Source organism: Dendrobates tinctorius, unplaced genomic scaffold (assembly GCF_039654945.1).
Source record: "Dendrobates tinctorius isolate UK_male_01 unplaced genomic scaffold, ASM3965494v1 ptg000158l, whole genome shotgun sequence".
Classification (NCBI taxonomy): domain Eukaryota; kingdom Metazoa; phylum Chordata; class Amphibia; order Anura; family Dendrobatidae; genus Dendrobates; species Dendrobates tinctorius.
Window position 1 is genome coordinate 36,486,678 of NW_027361825.1, and position 23,424 is coordinate 36,510,101.

Consider the following 23,424-nt stretch of genomic DNA (forward strand, 5'->3'; position numbering starts at 1 on the left):
TAGGTGTGATTGAGACATGTTTAAAGCTTGAGGGGAAAACACCAGTTGTTAGTGATAGGTTGAAGAGATGGGTTAGGGTTGGGTTGAAGACTGTGGTGAGGTTTGGGATGAAGTGGGATGGGATCGGGTCAAGTGCACAATACTGAACAGACTGACATAAGCTGTGTCATATGGAGCGGGGTCCAGCACCGGTACCAGCAGGGAACAATGCTGAACCCACACAGCAAAGCAGAAAGCAGAGAAAGGCAAAACTGGATCAAATGCAAAAAGATTCCAGCAAAAAATAACTTACCTGAATGATGCAAGACCAAGCAAGGGACAAGCAGACTTCAAGATGCACAGGAAGAAAAACAAATCACCAGCAGCAACTGAGGGAAGCTTGTTCACTTAAATCTTCCCAGTCTGTAACACCTGACTTCCACTCATCGTCTTCAGGTGATGGACTTCTGTCAACCCGACCAGCTCCACTACCCGCAACAACCACCAGAGGGAGCCCAAACTCAGAAGCCAGGTTAAGAGTGTTCACAACATAGTGGCTTCAGATCAACTCTGTAACCATTTTTGACTGGCCCAGCCAGAGCCCTGACCTAAACCCAATTGAGCATCTCTGGAGAGACCTGAAAATGGCTGTCCACCAACATTCACCATCCAACCTGACAGAAATGGAGAGGATCTGCAAGGAAGAATGGCAGAGGATCCCCAAATCCAGGTGTGAAAAACTTGCTGCATCATTCCCAAGAAGACTCATGACTGTACTAGCTCAAAAGGGTGCTTCTACTCAATACTGAGCAAAGGGTCTGAATACTTATGACCATGTGATATTTCAGCTTTTCTTTTTCAATAAAGTTGCAAAAATTTCTACATTTCTGTTTTTTTCAATCAAGATGGGGTGCAGAGTGTACATTAACGAGAAAAAAATGACCTTTTTTGAAATTTACCAAATGGCTGCAATGAAACAAAGAGTGAAAAATTTAAAGGGGTCTGAATACTTTCCATACCCACTGTATGCAAATCGTATGCTTGCATGGAGTGACTTCAGACTTGAACCCCAAGCCTGGACAACCCCTTTAAGCTAAAGAAGCACAATTTGAAATTGTATTTTTATGTGGATTTCTTAGTAATGATGTTTATGGGTGGGGTTATCAATTTAATTTTTGTCTCATGTAGCAGAAAATCTACAATATGCCCTTCTCTGTATCAAACCCTCATAGCTTTCAAAATCTCTGCTTGCAGTCAGTGTATAAGAATTTTTGTTCAGGAGATATGTCTGTCCTGACTCCTGGGAATTATTAGCCACACACGGCTCCTTACAGTACAGGGTCCATCACATGAACCAGGCCAGATTTTTAGCCACAAAGGACTCCACTGGGTTACAGCAAGCAGAGATCTTGAAGAAAATTAGAAAATTGTAGAACTTTTTCTTAGACACACTGAACACCCTTTTTTGGCCTAAACAGCAACAATAAAAAGACTATTGATCATTTGCTTAATGCAAGAAGAACTTTTTATTTTTTTGGCCCAGCAGAGGAGCCCAAGTTCTCACCTGTATGTCGCGGCTGCATCTCGGGTACCCAGTTCAGCTCTCTGTAGAAGTCTGAGAGGGAAAAACGCATGATATCAGAACTGTGTGTGTGGGGGGGAATGCCACAGCTGATACAGAGACAGGCACTGAAGGGGTTAAGTGGGTGGTATGATTATTTTAGGAAAACAGGGAAGGAAGGGGGGGGGGCATTGCCATCACCCAAACTGATAACCTACCCCTGTCACTCCTTTGTTTCCATAGCAACTGTCTGCATCGGAGGGACCGCCAAAAAAAAAAAAACATGCAGCATGGATTTAATATATCTCTCCCTGATTTATTGTTTCAATTAGAGAAACAGACGTAGAAATGGGGGATGGAAGAATCTGCGCTCATAGAAATCCAGGAGCTGTCCCTGCAATACTGCAGAAACTTCTCCAGCAAAGGAATCAGAGCCGCATAATATTGTGCAGACGTCTGGAATCAGCCCCATTCTAGATATGTCTACATAAATCTATCTGACACGTAACATTCTGCACATCCTTACATCACTGAGAATCCATTAGGGGTATGCTCATACTCAATCTTTTTTCTGCTTGCTAAAAACATCCGTTTTTGAAGCAGAGGAAAAAAAAGTACTATTTTTTTTTGTCCTTTCCTGATCGTTTTTTTTAATTTTTTTTATGTTTCATTTTTTTTTTCCTGTCTTCTTTACGGAATACACAAAACAGAGAAAACAAGTGTTTCTTTTTCAGGCGAAAATGCTTTTTTTTTTTTAGCCTTTCCATTGACTTTTCAACCATCTTCCTAGGGGAGAATGCGAAGGAACGGACATGTTATTTCTTGGCGCGCAAAAGATTGAACATGTGAACAGCAAGTTGTTTTCCCATAGAAATGAATGGGACAATTCTTGCTTTTTTAACAATTTTTTTTCAACGTTTTTATGAATGGATCTGTTCAAAACCATGACGTAAAAAGATGCAATGTGAACACACCCTTAGATCGCCAACCATAAACCATAAGGGATGATAAACACAATCCAATCTTATTAGGTTCAATTCAAAATCATTAAAGGAGTTGTCTACCTTTAAGGAAAATTATTATTATTTTTTAAAAAGGGAATCAGTCAGAAGGATTTAACCTCCTAAACTATATGTGCACGTAGCTCTTTCAAAGACAAGTCCAGCAATATCTTTACATGCCGATCCGTTCCTCTAATACTGAGAAATCAGCGTTTGAATTGATATGCAAATGAGGCTGTAGAGCTATAGTAGATCTGAAGCCTCTGTCACTCCAGCTCTATTCCCCACCCAGCGCTACTTCTTTCTCCTAGTTCCTTTTGAAAGTTTTGATGCTGTATGACTTCAGGCAAAAGAGCCATGAATTAAGCAGGAGGAGGATGCAACGTGGGGCTGGGAATAGAGCTGGAGTGACAGAGGCTTTAGCTCTACCATAGCTCGGAGCCTCATTTGCATATCAATACAAACTCTAATTTCTCAGTAACAGAGGAACAGATTGGTCATGTAAAGGTATTGCTGGACTTGTCTTTGAAAGAGCTACATTCGCATATAAATAGTTTGGAGAGGGGTTAAATCCTGCTGACAGAGTTCCCACTTGGGGTTAAAAATATTTTTTGTAATTGTGTTACCATGCAAATATGACACAGTTTGGCTTTTACAACCTCTGTGTTTAAGGCCGGGATCACACTACCGTGTGTGATGCGAGAAACCCGCACGAGTCTCTCGCATCAACACCCACGCTCAGGACCGGATCTGCGGCTGCATGTATTTCTATGCAGCCGCAGCTCCGGTCCAGAGTGCCATTGGCAGCGCCGGGTGCTGATGCGAGAGACTAGTGCGAGTTTCTCACATCACACATACACGGTAGTGTGATCCCGGCCTAACTCTGCACTCCATTTTGATGTATAGTCTGTGGTCAATCAATCTGAGTGTGCTGACTGACAGATTCTCAGTTAACTCATTCTGCAGGTTGTGGAATACAAACGATGCAAAATTGTTAATGAAATCCAATTGCAAAATCTTTTTTTTTTTTAGCCTTAAAGGAATTGTTCCCATTGGTGGACAACCCCTTTTAAACCTTTTTCATTATTTCAATGAATGCTATACCAATAAGGGACCCGATGCCAAGAACCCCGCCATTCTTTATCCTGACACACTGCTCTACATGTAAGGGCGGTTTCACACGTCCAGATAATTCCGGTACTGGAAAAACCGGTACCGGAGCTATCCGTGTCCGTGTGGATACGTAGGCCATCCGTGTGTGATCCGTGTGCTATTCGTATGTCCGTGTGTACCATCCGTGTGTGATCCGTATGCTGTCCGTGTAGTGAAAAAATTGGTTTCAATATTAACCCTATGACTCCTAAAAACGCACACGGATGGCACAAGGACGCCATCCGTGTGCGGTACGTGTTTACACGGACCCATTGACTTGTATGGGTCCGTGTGATCCGTGCTGTTGCACAAAAACGGACATAGCGTGTTTTGCACACGGACACACGGTCCGTGAAAACACGCTGACATCTGCATAGACACATTCCTTAGAGTGGGTCTACATGTGTCAGTGTCTCCGGTATGTGAGAAAACTGTCACTACACGTACCGGAGCCACTGACGTGTGAAACTGCCCTTACTAAGTAAGATGCAGTAAATGGCACAGCCACATTCGTATGGATGGCGCTCTGCAGAAATCATCAATGAAGACCACAGCCCTGAAGTTTTTCTGGGGTCCTGGGTGGTTGGTCACCAGATGTCGTACATTCATCTGATGTAGTAAGAACAAGAGGAGATGATTCATCGTTGCTTTGCGCTTTTTTTCTAGAGTAAAAATGGGTCTGATTGTGACTGTATTTTATTTGCTTTACTCATTATTTAATTTGAGTCTTAAAGTTAACTTTACTTTGCTTTTTTTTTTGGGGGGGTCAAAAATTATGGATTTAGTTTTCATTATCCAGATGTTTTCGCCTAATTAATAATTTGTAACTTTTCAAAATGTGGAAAATATTTTGTGCAATTTTACTCCTGTACTCTTTTTGTACTTTTTTGTTTATTTTATGCAGTTGAACACGAACATGCGACAATTGAAAGAATTGTGCGACTTTTTACTCTAAAAAAGCGCAAAAGAGAAAAAAAAAACATCTTTTGATTTTGATGAATCGGTTTCAAGATCCGCCAGCTCACGAACAAATACTACACAAAAAAAAACATTTAAAAAATGCAAATGATGAACCGAAGCATAACGGTAAGACCTCATTCAGACGTCAATGTTTCATGTACGTGTTCTAGCTGTGTTTTTCATGGCTACAACACGCACACATTGTAATCTATGCGACTGTTCACATGTCTGTGTTTTTTTTGTGGACTATGTGTTTGTTAAAAAAATCACAGAAACATATCCGGTTTTTATTGGCATCACAGATAAAAAAAAAAAAAGAATATGAGTATGTGAAAATCATGGCGGGCACACGGACGTACGGTATCAGTGTGCTGTCTGTGATTAGTATTGTTTCATTTATCAATATGTGAAAAACACTGATGAATCACTGACGGTAAAACACTGACCAAACACGGATGACACTCAGATCCAAAATAATGACGACACTTGGGCCATTTTTTTTAAAATCACGGAAGTCTGAATGAGGCTGTAGATGGGCTTATCTGCTAGGGACACTCCTGCTGACTGTCTCCAATAACAATTTGCTGAAGTATGAATGCTGCTCTGGGCTATAATGAAACTCAGTACAAGATTTAGTTACAAAGTCACTCTATATTCTATGTAAATAATTAATATTACATACATATTATATATATATTTATACCTTAACATGATGTTCAGAGATAAAAATTCACTACCCTAGTGGGCATAATATTTTAAAACAGTACAAAAAAACCCTTCGAGACATAAATTGGGTTTAAATGAAATAGAACCACTTTTCTTTGCCTGGGTGGTTTGCAACCTGTAGCTCTGTGAATGTTGGGGAACTACAACATCCAGCATGCTGACAGCAGGCCTCACTCAGACGTCCATCTTTTTGAGACTCATTAGTGAGCTGGATCAGATTTTCTTCCTTCAGTTTTTCCATTTTCACAATCAGGCTGTGCGCCCACGTAAGCGTTTTTTGCGCGTTTTTGAAGCGTTCGTCCCGGTCAAAATGCTTCAAAAACGTATAAAAGAAGCATCCCATTCATTTTAAATGAATTCCGCACTTTTTGTGCACATTGATGCGTTTTTATCCGTGAAAAAAACGCTTTGCGATAAAAAACGCAGCATGCTCATTAATTTTGCGGAAACATCTGCGTTTCTGCTATATTCTATGAGTCAGAAAACGCGCGGAAAAAAACGCATACAAAAAAAAATAATTTTTCAGGCTTCACTTACCCATTGAATGGTAAGAAAATGGACAGCGCATGAGATGACACACGGACAGCATCTGAGTGATATACGTTTTTTTCACGGACCCTTTGAATGGGCAATTTGGAACCGCAAATCAGGTCAAATATAGATACACCTGATTTTTTCTGGACAATAAATTTGACCCCCCCCCCCCCAAAAAAAAAACAAAAAAAAAAAAAACAGATATGTGAACATGCCCAAAGACTATAATGAGTACATGAAAAACACAGACACAGCAATAATTTACACCCCCATTGACAAGGCACTTTTCTTTGAAGGGTCACAATGGTGGAGGTAGCAGAGGGGTTTAGGTTTGGGACCGGATGTTATATTGCGCTGATATGCTTCATTGTGTTTATTTAAAGCAATTGTCCAACAAAAACAAATCATAAATCTAGACTAGATGAAAGGTTATAACTTACTGATTGGTAGGGGTCCGACCACGCGGAGAATGAGGCACTTTTATCCCAGTTAGAATGGAGCGACAGTGCGACCCTGCAGCTCTAGTAGAGGATCATTGATGCCCACGCCGATGCTCAACTGGTCTCAAATTCTTGGTCACATCTCAACAAATTGGGAGCAGCAAAAAAAATGCCCACGCATCCGATCACTGCGGGTCATCGCTGCACCCAGTGACTGAATTGGCGGGTCTTGTGATTTCCAAGTGTATCAACACTGCACCAAGAAGTAGAGACCAACGGGGACTGGGAAAATATAGGAATGGGAGCGGAGGAATTGGGAAGTGTGACTCCCACTTTTTTTTTTTAGTCTGAGCTCTTTGAAAAATATATTTTTAATTCTGTTGGACAACCCCTATAAGGTCCTTTACCACGCACACATAAACAGCGTTGTCAAAAAATGAAAATCTTTATGCCGTCATAAAACATATTATCAACCACAAACCAGCGTTTTATTTTTTTTCCGGTTAGTCATTTGATTGTAGGCCATGTTAACTCCAGCCAGTTTTCCCAAAAGTAACAACCAAAAAGTGCACACATCTTGGGAAAAATATGCATTTTAAAAAGTGGAATATAGTTCTAAAACCCTTTCTTTAAAAACAAAAAAGACTAAAAAAATTATGGATAAAACCCTGAAATTCATGAAATATTTGGGTTTGGAACAAGCTTTTTAGCATTTAGATTCAGAGGTCTCTTTTATGTCTCTAAAATTAAGGAAAAATTGCTCTAACACACATGAGGGGTGAGATTTACCAAGCTAAATGTCCCAGAATTCTGACTCTATTCGCACTCAAAAAATGTCGTACATGTCATGCGCCACATTTCTTACATGTTTTAGAGCCGGCCTGAAAAGAGGCATGGCGTATTGGAAAGGGCGTACCTGCCGACAGTCCTGATTCTGGCAATACAATCCTGTGAATCGACTCGCAAAAAGGGCGAAGCGAGCATAAGGGGGCGAGGCGAGCATAAGTGGGCGTTTTGAGAACACTCGCAGTATGTTCAAAGGCCTAAGTGTCCTAGTTTTTAGCAAGAAAATCTTAGCGAGTGTATACGGGCCATGGGCTTAAATGTAACACCGCATCCTAAAAATGTGACCCTGAGAGTGTGTCCACATTGACAACGGATGAAATCCATGGTACTCACGTTTGTGGTTATTTTTCCTATGGAAAGGGATTAGATATCGCTCAGCGTTTTCCTCGCCCTCTTCCTCAGCCAGGTGAGTATGGGTGTAATGGTAGCTGAGACCGGGCCGATTCTTGTATCTCTTCCCACAGACTGGAAAAGGAAAAAGTGGATTATGATATTATCAGCACTATCTTATGAAGACAGCAAACATATATTTGCAACCTATGCATCCAAAGCATTCTACAACATCTTTACAAGTAATACATTACCTTTCTCGGGTGATGCAACTCTGCTCCTACTGAAATGAATGGAAGTTGAGCTGCAGTACCCAAGAATGGCCACCACATGGTGTAGGGAGCTGTGCCGTTTCCATAGTTTATTTACATCTGGGCTGGTTTAGGCGCTACAATCAGCTAATTGGTGCTGGTGCCGGCTGCTGGATTCCACTGATCTTATATTGATGATACATCCTAAGGCTACTTTCACACATCAGTTTTTTGCCGTCAGGCAGGATCCGGCTATTTTTAGAAAAAACGGATCCGGCATAAATTTTGGAGAACTGTAGAAACGGATCCGGTTTTTTGCTGGATCCGTCTAGCAGGTTATATCTGTTTCCTGGGGGCTGGCCAATTGGATCTGAGCATGCGCAGACTTAAAAAAACGGATCCGGTGGCTGGATCCGTCTTTTTCTGGATCCGGTGCATTCCGGCGCCCATAGACTTTCATTGTAGCAAAAAGCTGGAAGCGCCGGATCCGGCGCTTCCGGCTTTTTAGCCGGAGACAAAAAACGTTACAGTAGCCGTTTTTTCCAGACGCCGGAATTAGACAAGTAGCCGGATCCGGCAAAAAACGGATGAAATGAAATGCGATCCGGCGCTAATGCAAGTCAATGGGGAAAAACTGGATCCGGCATTGCATTTTGCCGGATCCGGTTTTACAAAAAAAAGCCGGATCGCGCCTGACGGCAAAAAACTGATGTGTGAAAGAGGCCTTAGAAGCCATTCCTTTGGCTTACTTCAAGCAATTTTTTTTTAAATGTCGTGTTAACGTGGGCAATCTTAAGCGATAGATTTTTTTAGTACGAATCTAAAACACCTTCTAAATGTGGATCCCAGCAGGATCGCAAGAATTCTGGTGCAAAAAGTTTTCTATGGCGCCTTCCTGACACTGTGGACATTCACATGAAGCTGTAATATGAAACACTGGGCTGCCACTTACTGTCACACACATAGGGTTTGTCTCGATCTTCTAATGTTGAAGGATCCTGTCTTTTTTTCATGCCCCCAATTCCACAAGCCTACAGGAAAGAAACAGTTATTACAGGAAGTCCACTTGCTATCTTGTCACGATAAAGACGTGATCACCTGCCCAACACAGCTCTGAAGTTCAGCCATCATACATACACTATGTGGACAAAAGAACTGAGACATGGAGTCGGTCCCTTTGCAGCTACAACAGCTTCTGCTCTTCTGGGAAGGGTTTCTACAAGATTTTGGAGGTGTTCGTGGGAATTTCTGCCCCTTCATCCAGAAGAGCATTTGTGAGGTCAGACACTGGGATAAACCAGAACAGAAATTGTGGGCCCGGCCTCTCCCAAATATCAAAGGTGTTGGATGGGATTGAGGTCGGGGCTCTGTGCGGTCGGTCATTTTCTTGCACCAACCATGTTTCTATTGACCTTGTGCTCTGGCCACAGGCATGGAGGGACAGAAGAGCGCCTTCCTCACACTGCTCCTAGAAAGCTGGAAGCTATGATTGTCGACAATGTCTTGTGGTGAAGAATTAAGATTTCCCTTCACTGGAACTTAAGACGAGGCCAACCACTAAAAAATAACCCAATAGCATTTTCTCTCCTCAACACTTTACAGTGGGCACATTGCAGTCAGGAGGGTAACGGTCTCCTGGCATTCACCAAACTCAGACTCCTCCATCAGACACCAGATAGAAAACTGTGATCCATCACTGCTCAGAACACGTTTCCTCCAGAGTCCAGTGGTGGTGGCTTTACACGTCTCCATTCAACGCGCTGGACTGTGCTTGGTGATGTAAGGCTGCATGCAGCTGCTCGGCCATGTAGCTCCCTGCGAGGGTGCAGTTTTTGTGTTGATGATAATACCAGAGGAGGTCTGGACTCTGCCGTTATGGAGTCAGCAGAGCGTTGGTGACTTTTCTGCCCTCTGCTCCTCAGCACTCGTTGACCCCGCTCTGTAATGTTACGGGGTCTCCACTTTGTGGCTGAGTTGTTGCGGTTCTTTCCACTTCTCAATATTATCGCTAAAAGATGATGGGTGGATATTTAGGAGGGAAGAAATGCCATAGATGGACTTGATACCTTGGTGGCTCCTATTACAGGACTGCACTGGTATCAGTGGACTCCGCACCACCAGCCATTCTGCCACATTAGTAAAGGCAGACGGCATGACGGGGGGACCACATGTTATACACCGAGGGCAAAGGGACTGAAGGAAAGACCTGTATTCAACAGTGAAGAGGTGTGTCCAATACTCATGTCCATATAGTGTACATAGGCGTGGAGTAAGAAAAGTATGGCTACATTTTCTAATCTGACTAAAGCTGCCTCCAAATCAGCAAAGTTTGGTTACGATTGTAAAAGCAAGGGAAAAAAAACCTGTCCCATTTCAAGAAATAAAATCCAGACCAAATGGATTTTTAATAGATGAAAAACAAGCCAATATTCTTACCGATACACATAGTAAATTCACCAAAATTTGGTCACCCTGCATCGCATATGCCCATCATCAACCCAAAGATTTGGTATTCTAAGGCTACACCACACACCAGCTTTTCTCCCAAGTTTCCCTTTTTCATTTTCTTTTCCATGTTTCTTATCTTTTGTTCTTTCTATAGCATCTTCTTTCTCACTGCTATGGGCTATTTTATTCTATATTGTTAAAGCAACATATGACATGTTGTCATTTTCATTGTACCTCGATGCAAAGCCATTCACTCTATTGTTACTATGCTTTGTGATTATATGGGTTTTTTTTCTGTGTACAAAATCAATAAAAATTATTTTAAAGAAACGTTTGGTTAAAAATATGAACCGAAGGTATAGAAAATTTTATTTTTCTTCGGGCTGAACAAATTGATTTTATGCTCACATTATCTTATAGTCAAACGCTACCACAACCCCAAGGTTCAAAGCACCTCACGGTGATGTATTGTTCTCAACTTGACAGATAGATACACAGACACATCACTTTTACGATCAATGTTGAGCAAAAATGTGAAAACTTATCTTTTTGTCTCTTAACAGAAAAAAAAATTAATGACTTCAGCTTTCAGATAATGGATACTACATAGTAGGCTTTTCTTTTTTGTTCTGTTCCACAACCTAATTCTTATCTTTGCTTTATAGACATGAACATGATCAGCAGAGTCATCTCATAATTTATTTTTAAGGGTGGATGAGTCAATTATACTCTACTTTAAAGACAATACTATTACATATTGTTGTGTATATCTTATTAATGTATGGAGTTTTCTGTCCATTAAAGTCCAATTAATTGCTGCTGTCATAAAGTACACAAAGAGTTACTATTGGTCATGCTGTGGAAAAATCACCTATGGCCACCTTATGAGCACAGCTAGTGTCTAGTTGCATTGTCTACAAGTCCAGGATCACATTTAAAGGACAAGCAGAATTAGTAGATAATTAGAGATGGAACAAATTAATGTATTAGTCAAGTCTAGTACTAGCCGTACATATGTCTGACAAACCCCAGTAAAGACTCTCACAGATGTCGTGTTCCTTTCTTATCTGCAGTTACACCATCCATGACTCTCGAGACTCTTCATGATATTTTTTTTACCTTTTTAAAATTGAACTTTCAGCTTAATGTAACCCATATATTTTTCCAAAATTTTCTTACCTTTCCTTTTGCTCTGATCTTGCGCTTTGGAGTGTCATCTTCTAGGTCTTCTCCCTCTAATTCGTGTGGGATATCTCCCACCTGTATCTTCTGGAAACATGGGAACCAAACTTAAAATTTCCCTCCCCTAAAATTCACTGTACATGTCCATAGATGGAGAAAGATTGGTTTTGGACAAGTGGATGGAAAAAGAACCAAGATTGAGGACAGTTTAGATGCCAAACACTAGAAGAAAACCATACTTCTGTCTGGAATTAGAATGTCCATATTTCTACAGGTCATTATTTTATATTTGTGTGAACATAAAGATGACTGTTATTGGGAACAATGGCAGAGAGAAAGAAGACACCTGATCAGAAGTTATGTAGAATGGATGTATAAATGGGTATTAAACAACAGATGGCAATATATAAGATGGCTTTATGATATGATGACTATGATGACAGAAGACCTAAATGACAAATATTCGGCATGCTGACCTCACCTGACAGTCACTAATTATCTCCTCCTCTTTGAGTTCCAACTTTTTGTCAACTGTCTCTGCACATAGTAAGGCTTCTAAGACCGGTCCCTCGGGTAAACTACTTTCCTTTTTCATAGGAACTTCATAGTCTAAGACAGAAATAAAACATGATTTAGCACCACAGTTAATAGGTTTGTGTCTCCTTAGAAGCATAGCTGAAAAGAAATGTATACTCACGGTAATCTTGAGCTGTGACGAGTAGACAACTGTGTATCTCACAAGTAATCTAGTTTAGGTAACAAACACCAGGGACTAGTTCAATCTTATTGAGTTGGGGAAGGATACTCAAAAATCTGGAGAAAACCCATGCAAACTTCAGGAGAACGTACAGAATCCAAGTGTAGTGGAAATAAGTATTTGTAGGCGATGTAGGACCAGCAGTAAATTAGTATCTGTTCTTAGGCTGCAGCTCTTCACAAAGGTCATAACCTATGTTATCTATTGCAAAAGTAGCTTTCCTGGCCTCAGGGTCTCCGACCACTGGGTGCCTTACTGAGAAGGCACAGATTTGGAAACATTTCACACCTCTGATGCTTTTGAAGGGAGACACCAAATTGCAGCCTGACACTATCTACTATGGGAAAGAAAGGATAAGATGAAGAGCGTTTAGGAAAAATAATGTATTCATTGGTAAAGCAGCCGGGGTCCGTCATAAACCAGGAATTAGAATATTAACATGAAGGGCTGGTCTAGAATATGATCTCCAGGCTAAACCTAAAAATTGGGCCCGCCACAAAACAAAGGTGTTCACAGATTGAGGGCAGCCAAGCTGATGTGATCCATTTCATATCCCCCCTCTCAGGGAACAGAATACCAGACTTCAAAGTTTAGATATTTCTGTAAATCTCTCCCTTTTATTTTATAACTGTTTTGCATATTTGTATTATGACGACTCATGGAGTGGACCCTCTAGATACCAACCCACCCTGGGCGAGCTGCGAGCTGACCTAGTGAGGACCACCCTTTATACAGGGAGCGTCAGGGGCAGACCCAGGGGGGAAAAGTATCACGACTGCTGGAACCTGGTGGCCGGCTCACAGAGGATGAGGGAGACTGTGTCAGTAAGGAAAAGACGGGAACACGCAGGATACAGGAGTGTGTAAAGCGTGGACACGGTGCATGCCAGGTACTGGATCGTGCAGAGCATGTACACGGGTCACGCTGAGTACTAGATGGCGCAGAGCGTGTACACGGGGGCACAGTGGGTACAGGACTGCATATAGCGTGCACATAATAGCACGCCTGGGTACAAGGTAAAGCAGAGCGCGTGCAGGGAAGCACGCCTGGGTACAAGGCAAGGCAGGGCGCTTGCAGGAAAGCACACCTGGGTACAAGGTAAAGCAAAGCGCATGCAGGGAGCATGCTTGCGTACTAGGCAAAGCAGAGCGCGTGCAGGGAAGCACGCCAGAGTACAAGATAGGGGACCTGAGTACAGAGAGCAGCCAAGCAAGGACCAAGCAGGTCAAGCAAGGGAGCCAGAACGATAATCAGGCGCCGCCAAAAGGAAGAGGCGGCCTGATATAGAGCAAGTGTGCTGGGACTTCTGCTGGGTCAGGTCCTCCTGGACCATAGAGACGTCAGAGATGGCACGGTCACAGTCAGGACAGTGGAGTGAGCGCAAAAGCCCTGGAGCCGAGTGCACAGCCATGAAATGAAGAAAGAGAGGTGCGCTTGCGCACCCGACGGGACCTCTGGAGCGACCGCAACACCGGAAGTGATGACATCGGGCGCTGTGCCAAGGGTGAGCGCGGCATGACAGTAGGCATGACATGTATGTCTTTTTATTTCCATATTTTTTATATCCTTTTATTGTAAGCACTGTACCTTTTCTATTAAAGCTTAAAACTTTAATAAGTTTTAACCTTGTATGCTCTAAAAGACTCCATAGCCTTAGAGTGTATGATCCTGGTGATTGGCAGACAGTAATAGTAGTACTTCTGTGACTTATCGCCCGTATGTTCGGTGAGTGGTGCCAGCATGTGTGAAGCGGGGTAGTGTGGTCTGTGTCATGGTGTGATTTACGCCCCCATTGCAGCATAGGACAGAGGTTGAATGCTGGATTGAGTGAGAGGAGATAGATTAACCCTTGCAGGCGCAACCCCAAGTCATGTGCTGAGAAGCGAGTATGTGACACCAAGCATACGTTGATCTGTTTGAATATTGAATTCAGGTCCATTGTGCTGCCATATTGATTTATATATTCTAGAACTGGTATCAATTCGTATTAATTTCAGTGTGCACAACCAAGTATGGAACTAAATATTTATGAGGAGTCAAATTTGTAATGGTTATCTAAAAACGTTTCCCCAGGGACAAGTGATTTATTAATGTGACAACCAAAGATGAAGGAAACCGTGTTTTTTCCAAAACTAGTCGGAGAGGAATTGGTCCACTGTGCTCCCTGTAATCTATCACGTGACTGGTGACATCACGAAGGTCCTGTTGGCTCATCTCACGCCACAGCTTCACATCCTGCACACTGCACCCCGGCGCGCCAGAGGAAGAGGGGAGCGTGGAGTGTCTGTCACCGGCCGGGACAGCACTCCTGAAGAGCCGTGGTATTAACCCACGTTTATCTGGCAGACATCATTCAAACTGACTTCACATCAAGACACACAGCGCTCTTTACTGGTCCTCTGGAGTCCAGACATTCGCTCCGATTACACCTTAAGGTAATAACTACCTAACTTGGAGCAATCCAATTCATTTGTGTGCATTTTTTAGGTCACTACAAGCTAAAGGGGTTCATTATTAAGCGCAAATTTTAATTATTTATTCATATTTTATTGATCACATTGGTGGTATGTGTTCCTAATTTGCAGCAAGTGTTCCTCTCTCTTTTTTACAGTTACTAGCGCCACCTACAGTCTATACTAGATTCAGTTATAAAAGTTACCTGATCAGGTCCCAGCGGCCAAACCCTCACTGATCAGCATGTTATCACTTATCTTAGGGATAGGTGATAACTTGTTTTTACTGGACAATCCCTTTAAGATCCAACTATTATAAGTGTATATTAAGAATTATTATTACTATTATTAATAATAATAAGAAGAATCAATATTGTCATTGAGTAGTATTTCTGCTCTCTGGATTACATACATTGTCCCCATAAAATGTCAGATTTTTTCCTTAGGGAATGACAAGTTAATTATAAAAAAAAAAGAAAAAAAATGTTTCTTCAATACAAGTACGTAATATTGCAAGTTCTTCAAATCTAATTATCAGGTTACGTTGAAGCTATTATATTGGGCTGCCTTGGAATATATGGTAATAAAAATATATAAAACTATTTTAACTTTTTTTTTTTAATTATATTCCAAAATTCATCTTCCATTATGATTGTAAGAAATGTTTATTCTCTGTTTTTATTTGCAATAAATTCATATAAAAAAAAAAAATTCCTACAACCAAAAATGAGATGTTCATCAACTGGGAAAGGAGAAGGGTGAAAAACGGAATGTACATGTATACGTCTTATGTGTGTCTTGGTGCAATACAGGAAGGTCTCCCTCCTTCCGTATTATACACAGTAAGCTTGGAGATCCATTAACTATCATTAGCACAGTTAAAGCCATAAAAAGACACTTCTGTACTGCAATTAGCCATAAAAAGCCAATCCTGGTGTAGGCGGCAAATAATCAAAGGAGGAGGAGGGAGTGCGGGGCTCTTTCTGAGGCTGGCATGGGATCTGCAGTTTTTAGCAACAGCAGCTGACCCAAGACACAGCAGAAGGAATTTAGCTTCTCTTTCGTGTTATTTGGGTTCTTGGTTTGACCTTGGGATGATTTTTCTACTCTATGAGAGTTTCAGAATTCTTAAACGCGACCTTGAAGGCTCGACATGGTGAAAATCCTTTGATTTTTATTATTCCAATGCATCAAAATCAAAATGAAAAAAAAAATGAATAGGCAACACAGCACAATCTTAATTAAAAATATTATTAAATATATTGTATTGTATGCACAGCTCCTATATTAGCCTATATGTTTCCAGGGTAACAGACCACAAACAAACCTTGCGTGGTCTGATTTTACAGTCATACTCTTTCATCCGCCACCTACTTCTTAATAATACACATCAGTAGGTTCCAGAACATGGAGTACAGAGAGATATTATTTGTTGTCGGATTCATCTTCCCATTCGACAAATGCAAATCTGGATTTCATCATTTATTTTAATGGTTGGCGAATTAAAAAGCGATATGTGGATCAATGAAATTTTAAATTAGGAGGAGAAATTTGTGCGTCTGTTCTCCTGGCTCATATTTCTATTCGGAAATTCATTCCATCTCAATTGGTGCTCGGCAAGAGCATATCTCCTTCATAGTTGGATCCCTACAACTAGTCATAGCTTAGATAAAGAGGAGGTGTAGCCAGGGCAATAGTTTTTGCAGTTTTTGTTTTTATTTTATTCTCTCTCTTCCCTTGAGTATTGCGTGCGGTTTTTTTTGTTTTAAATTCTGCCATATAGTCTCAGAGATATGGACCTGTATTTAATGCTCTTTACAAGTGGCTCACAGGATCCTCGGGGGTGTGTCTTTAAGCTGCTCTGTATTATTACTCTGTGAGCCACACCCCTTTGGCGAAGACCATAAAATTAGCACTAAATAAAAAATCTCTGGAACTGTATAACAGATTTGGAAAAAAAAAACTACAAAAAAACCCACCAGAGTACTCAGGGGAACAGCTCAAACTGGACACTTTTAACCTAGTAACAGGTCCTCTTTAAGCACTTTATCCATGACCATACCTATAGCCAATTTCCCATTTATTGATGTCTCACCTATATTACTTCCCAGTTTTAGAGTTTTTCATGGGACTGTCCTATTTTAAAAGATTATAATGACGCAGGGCTGATGCAAAAGTGTCCAAAATGGGTGTTTTTGTGTGGATATTTGGTAATCCCTATAGGAAAGCAGTGGAGCTTAAATAGTCCTGTAAATGGGAACTTCAATGTTGTGAGATGGTAGTTTTCGTGGTTCATAATTTGTCAAGTACCCTAATACTATGAATTACCTGGAAATGAATCCTTATGAACTAGTAACACAAGTTTGGACCAAGTATCAGATCTTGTGAATTAATGTAGGATCTTGAAACCTTCCTTGGCCAAAAATGAAATTTTAGTGTTGGCATAGCCCTAATCAGATGGCTCAGGGACCACAGTCTGGCTTAGATTATAATTTGTGATATTTCCAAATAAAATAATTTTTTTCTGGTTCTAATACTGTAGTCTATAGATCCAAAAATATGCCGGGAATATTGCACTAAGGTATATGATAATTTTATATACATGTATTTAATGTATTTATATATACGTGTATATAATGTATTTAAATATACAATGTATTTACCGTATATAGGTGCATTTAAAGTATTTATATATACAAATATTTAATGTATTTATATATGTGCGTATTTAATGTGTTTATATATCAGTGTGTTTAATGTATTTCTATATACGTGTATTTATATACACATCTACGGGTTTCTTTTTCATTTTCTATAGTTCTACAAATTTTTTTATTCTGATCAGGAGGACTGCATTTTTTATGAGAAGTGAAATTGCATTTTCTTTCCAGACAAGTATACAAAAAAAAAGAGCATTAATACGTCTGGTCATGTGGTTTGATAGTTTCCATGGCAACTGCTTTTTTCATTTACCGAATAGCTGAATTAAAAAAAAAACTGAAGAAAAATGTGAGAGGAAAAAAAAAAAAACGGGGGAAGGGAAGAGGAGAAAGGGAGGAGGGAAGAGGAAGAGTGAGGAAGGGAAGAATTAGAAAAGGGGAGATGGGATATAAAGAAAACAGGAAAGCAAAAATAAAAAGGAGGAATATAAGGGAAGAAATGGATAATGAGGAGTAAGGGTGGCGGGGAAATATATTAGGCAAAGCAATGTCTGAGAATATTCTAAGGCGAGAGCAGAGATCATACTGCTGAGAGGACCGCATGGTGGGTTCATTACCAAGTATATGGGGTCTAATTTCCTACGGCTGCTCGATTACACCTTATGCTCTCACCTGATTAAATTGTCAGACTGCGCTCATCACTAGGAACGGTGCTAGTAATATCTGAATTAGTTATGGTGCAATTAACACCCTAATTTAATAATAGTAATGGCAAATAATAGTAAATACCAATAAGTCTATAATAATAGTAATGACCTAACAAAACGACAAAAATAATCACATAGTATTCCCAGTAGTGCACAAAGGAAATCCTCCAAAGGCAGCCTGTGGATGTGATGTCTAGCAGCCGCTCGAGTAATACCCTGCAGGTGATTTCTAGTTATATTCTAGCGGAGAATCTCTGCCCTTGTGACAACCCTAACACTCTAATATCGCTGCTATTAAGACTGCGGTGAGAACCTCTTGTACCCTAGGCAATCAACTCTGATAATACAAACCCCAAAAATCCATAAACTATACATAGTCTTAATGTATGCATATGCTCTAGGGAGAATTTAACGGGAATGACCAGCTCTGAAATACCCAAAAAAATCCAGAATGCAGTAAAACAATTTAAAAAAATAAATAAATAAATGCTGCGGACAGTGATCAGCTGCAGCAGCGCCTAACAAACTACAAATCGGGTGTTTCAACTCCTTTTTACCTTTTCAATAATTTTAGATTTTGATAGATCATATTTTTACAGATACGACAATATATCTTTATTTTTTCTTTTAATTATTTTCTTACTTTTAAAAATGTGTATGATTAATTTTTTTATATTTTTAATGTATTTTTCTTTAAAGGGGTATTCCCATCTCCAAGATCCTATCTCATTATCTCCAATTAGAAATGTAGTATAGTTCTCCTGATTCGCTTTGTTGCTTACTCCATATGCAGGGCATTGCAGTAGCTTAGATATCCATGGTTACGACCACTAACAACTAACTGTCACTATATGAGTGGTCGTAACCATGGATACCTAAGATACTGCAATGCCCTGCATATGGAGTAACCAAGCGAATCAGGAGAACTCTACTACATTTCTATCTGGAGGTAATTGCTAATATTATTACACCTACTAAATATTGGGATAGGATCTTGGAGGTGGGAATATTCCTTTAACTTTTTTCTTTAATACCACTCCGATTGTTTCATCGCTTGTCCTATATACTGCAACACTGAGATGAATAATGAACTTGACATTTTCCTATCGAGCATAAAAACAGTCTGGGCTTCATAGGACTACAAATTTGTTGGTGACGGTGGCCTCCAGTAGGTCCCCAGCTGCCATGGCAACCCATTGGCACCATCACAATTTTGTGATTGACAGAGGCATCTAAATGGTTAAAAGGCAGTGATTGACAGCTTGCTCTGGTCGATGACAAATGTACTAAAGTGATAGTTATGAAGAGAGAACTATGAAACCTGCCTGTTACCCATAGCAACCAATCACAGGGAAGCTTCCATTCTGAATTGTGTTCTGAAAATATGAAAGCTGCACTATGATTGGTCGCTATGAGCGACAATGACAAGGGTTTTCTTTTCAGACTTTTTTTTTATAAATATTCCCATTCCTCTGATGAGTTGTGATTTTTATCCGATAAATTAGATTCCTATGAAATGACAACAAGCAAAGATCTTAAAAACCGTGTATTTGATGGAGAAAAAACTACTCCATTTAAGCCCTACCAGTTTGTTTCACTCCCCCCCCCCATTTTACCATATATTGTACTAAAAAATAAGTTAAAATATTTCCGAATGGGTACAATTGAAAAAAAAAATAATAAAAAAAGCATTTCTAATGTTGTTGTTTTTTACTTTTGCTTTTGCAACATTTGCTTGGCAGCAAAAATGACTCGGTAACTATATTTTTCAGTACAGTTATGGTGATACCAAAGTAATCTATTTTTGTTCTCTTACTAGTTTAAAAGAAAGTTGGGAAAAAAAACATTGTCTTCAGTCACCATAACTTTTTTATTTTTTCAAGCAACAGAGTTGTATCCGTTCTTTGTAAGTTGAGCTGTAGCTTTTGAGGTCTATATGTCTTTTTGATCTTTGCTTCCCATTTTTTGAGAGGGGATATGTTTAGACAATAGAGATTCTGACCATTTACAATTTTTTTCTACGTTTCATCATTAACCGTATTGGAAAAATTATATTTATTTTGTTAAGACAATTCCGTAAGTAGCAATAGGAAATGTCTTTTTTTTGTGGCTATATGCACTGTGCAAAAAATGGGGTAATTTAATCTTTCATATTTGTTGTAGTTGGGCTGCACAGAGCAGTACTTTGGCCACTAGCCACTATGACAATCCATCAGCACTTCACACTTACACCGCCACCATAAACCCACCCCAGCCGCCTGCTACCACAATTTACATTTCAACTAGCTCCAATCACAGCATTTACTATGACTGCCGGCTGTGTAACACCACTGGCACCAGCACTGTATGGAGCGGGCTCAACTCCTGAACCCTTGAGCAAAATTAGTGCGCACATCTGCCATAAATGTATGGCACCAATTTAAAGAACAACTGTGTTCGAAACGCATCGCTTGCTCCTGTTCCTGTCCACTATTATTTAATTGTTTTTTGATGGAATAAAGATTACTCTGAAAATGTTACCACAACCTGAAACATTTCTTCCTTTTCCTGAAATTGCTAAACATAAGTGGTCGGCTCATGGTTCTGTTCACGCTGGACTCCTACAAACTACAATGGTGAGCTGTCATTATCCTTCTCTGTTTTCTTGTTCTCAACATTGCAAGATATCACCTGTCCATTGATAGAATCTCCACTGATCCTGGGGATGAGACTCTGAAATGGTGCAACACAATGGAGAGGTGGCCCAATATGCTCGCCACCACTCCATTCATAGTCTATGTGATGGCTAAATGTAGATGAGCACTGTCCAATGAATAGAGATGAGGTGAGTGTGATCGGCCACTTCTCCATTTCTAAGCCTCGTTCATGGGAACGGTGGAGGAGGCCCTTGGTTGGATGGATAGGCAACAGCTTGAAATATTGGGAATAACCCCTTAAAAGAATATCTAGTAATTAGGGATGAGCAGACCCATGGAAGTTCAGGTTCTGGTACCTGACCTGAACTTTATTCCAAAATTTGGTTTGGGTATCAGAATTGTACTTGAACCAGAACACATTGCAACGGACTTCCGGGAAACGTCCATGTTTGGCGTTTACCACCGGACAGTAACTGTGTGGTACGAACGCCAAACTGAAGCTCAGGTCCACTCATCCCTACTACTAATCCATTACTGTGAATTCTAGCAAACGTTTTCAGAGTCACTAGTAGTATTCTGCATACAATTTCTAGTATTGTCACCTGTGCACACCACCGTATTACGAGTCGGCCATATTACCGAGTGTAAAGATTTCTACAGGGTCCTGAAATACCTTTTTATCCTGTCGATTTCATATATAAACCTTTGCTATAAGAAAATTATATCATGCTTTATTAAATGTTGTGTTACTGGGGTATTTTCACCAAGTTTCATGGCTAGGGTAGAAATTCTAAGGCACTGTTCACATTTGCCAAATGGAAAAGATCTACTGTGAGATGAACACCACCAAGTGCTTTGATATTGCAGTTTGTTATATTTTTCCTTTCAATTTGGAGCCTTATTTATCCCACTGTATTAGGGGTTTTCTAAAGTGGCCTTTGGACCCCAACAAATACTAGGGTCTGGGTAGGTGACCGGTACCTTTGCTCCATCTAAAGCTAAAAATGATGCAACTTCTACAGGAGATTACTGGAACTTTTAAGTAAGGAGAAACAAAATTATATATACGGTACCTAAGCAAATAAATAACAAAAATAATACTAAAAGTAGTTAGTTGCAAGGTGGATCAGTGATCATATCTTTCATGCTTGACCAGAGCCACGTGTTGTTTTCTGCATCCCCACGACCAGACTTTCAATGTATTTGGACCAGGGCTATTAGGGTACATTTTCATACAATAGTAAAGGGTACGGCAAAAAATACTTTGCACATACATACAGGTCTCCAGCAATGGTTGTAATTAGTTCTTACAATATTCCAAATTGCACATGAGAAAAAGTAATTAAAAAAAAATGAACCAGAAACCGTATGGAAATAAATCCATATGCACCCTTATTCTTCCGGGGGAATACACTCATGGAGTCTCTTATGAAAATGTAAGAAAAGCTGGGCTTTCTTAACTGCATTAGAAAAAAGTTTGATTTTCATTGATAAAAAAATGGAAGATCCGTATGGTATCTATTTTCTCTTTCAAGGTTTGCAAGGTATCCGTAAAAAAATGGATGCTGTACGGTGTTCCATATGGGATCCATTATATTTTTTTAGACATGAAAGAAACTAGTGCACGCTGTGATTTTTTTCACACGCAAATTCAGTCCCCCCCCAAAAAAAAATGGTCATCTGAAGAGCCCAAGCGAATAACAGTAATCCCAGTTCGCTCCGTGTTCTGTCCATTCAGCACTTGGACCAAAAAGACGCTGATGTGAAGCTACCCTGAGGCTATGTTCATACATAGCATTTTTGCAGCTTTTTTTGTTGTGTACCTTTATGTGTTGTTTTCTGCAGAAAAGAAGCTGCGTTTTTAAGTGCCAGCGAAAACTAAGAGATTTCAGAAATCTCATGCACACACTTGTGTTTCTTTTTTGTCTTGACTGAATTTTAGAACTGCAGCATTTTTTTTTAATCTGCAGCGTGGCAATTTTTTCTGTGCTTTTGCAGCATTTTTTTACCCATAGAAATCAGTAGAAAAATGCAAAAAAGCACAGCAAACAGGATTTGATTTGTTTTTGGTGAATAAAAATAACTTTATTAAACATGTAGAAAAAAAATGTAACCTCTACTCCAAAAAAATGCACTAAAAAAATGCTGCAAAAGTACAATATGTGAACATACCCCAAATATTTTAAAACTCACATGACTGAAAATAATTTGGACACATTTGCAGGAAGATATTTGCAACGGTTTCCGGATTTCTTCTTCATACAAGTCATCCTATAATTCGGAACAGTTTACGCCAAAAATGTACGGCTTAGTGTAGAAGATTGGGAATTAAAATTAAGTTAAACTTGGGACTAATGTACGGGCATCAATGCTGTGTGCAGGGCTGCAGATCACGAGGACACCATATAAATACCAGATAATAATGAAGTAATATCTCCAACCATCTTCCACTGATATAAAAGAATTAAAACTTGCGTCTGTTTGTGAACTTGGATAAAAGGGTTTAAATAAATCCTAAATTGAGAAAGGGTTCAATTACAAAAAAATATATCTTATTCCCAAAAAACACATCCTACCAGTATCCACCTCATATCTGCCCTTGGTGTTAAAAGATTTGCGCTCAAAGAGACCTGCAAGGCATTGTGCAACTCTAGAATTAAGGCTTATATCCAGGCACCAGTCATCTCATTGAAAACTTTACAATAAGTAAAACTGTAATTAAAAAAATAATATAAAACAAGTGTTTGTTTTCTCTGCAGTGCCCCCACAGGGCATGTGACGCATTACAAATTGACCATTAG

At 40.0% G+C, this 23,424-nt stretch overlaps 1 protein-coding gene across 1 annotated transcript in view; it reads right to left on the minus strand.

Annotated features, from left to right (window-relative positions):
* DPF1 (double PHD fingers 1) overlaps window positions 1–23,424 on the minus strand; it is a 96,297-nt gene that overhangs the window by 19,129 nt on the left and 53,744 nt on the right. The window contains exons 4-8 of the mRNA XM_073549324.1: window positions 11,892–12,019; window positions 11,408–11,497; window positions 8,733–8,811; window positions 7,533–7,664; window positions 1,544–1,594 (exon numbers count right to left, since the gene is read on the minus strand). Of these exons, the coding sequence (XP_073405425.1) occupies window positions 1,544–1,594; window positions 7,533–7,664; window positions 8,733–8,811; window positions 11,408–11,497; window positions 11,892–12,019 (480 nt within the window). The remainder of the gene's footprint in view (window positions 1–1,543; window positions 1,595–7,532; window positions 7,665–8,732; window positions 8,812–11,407; window positions 11,498–11,891; window positions 12,020–23,424) is intronic.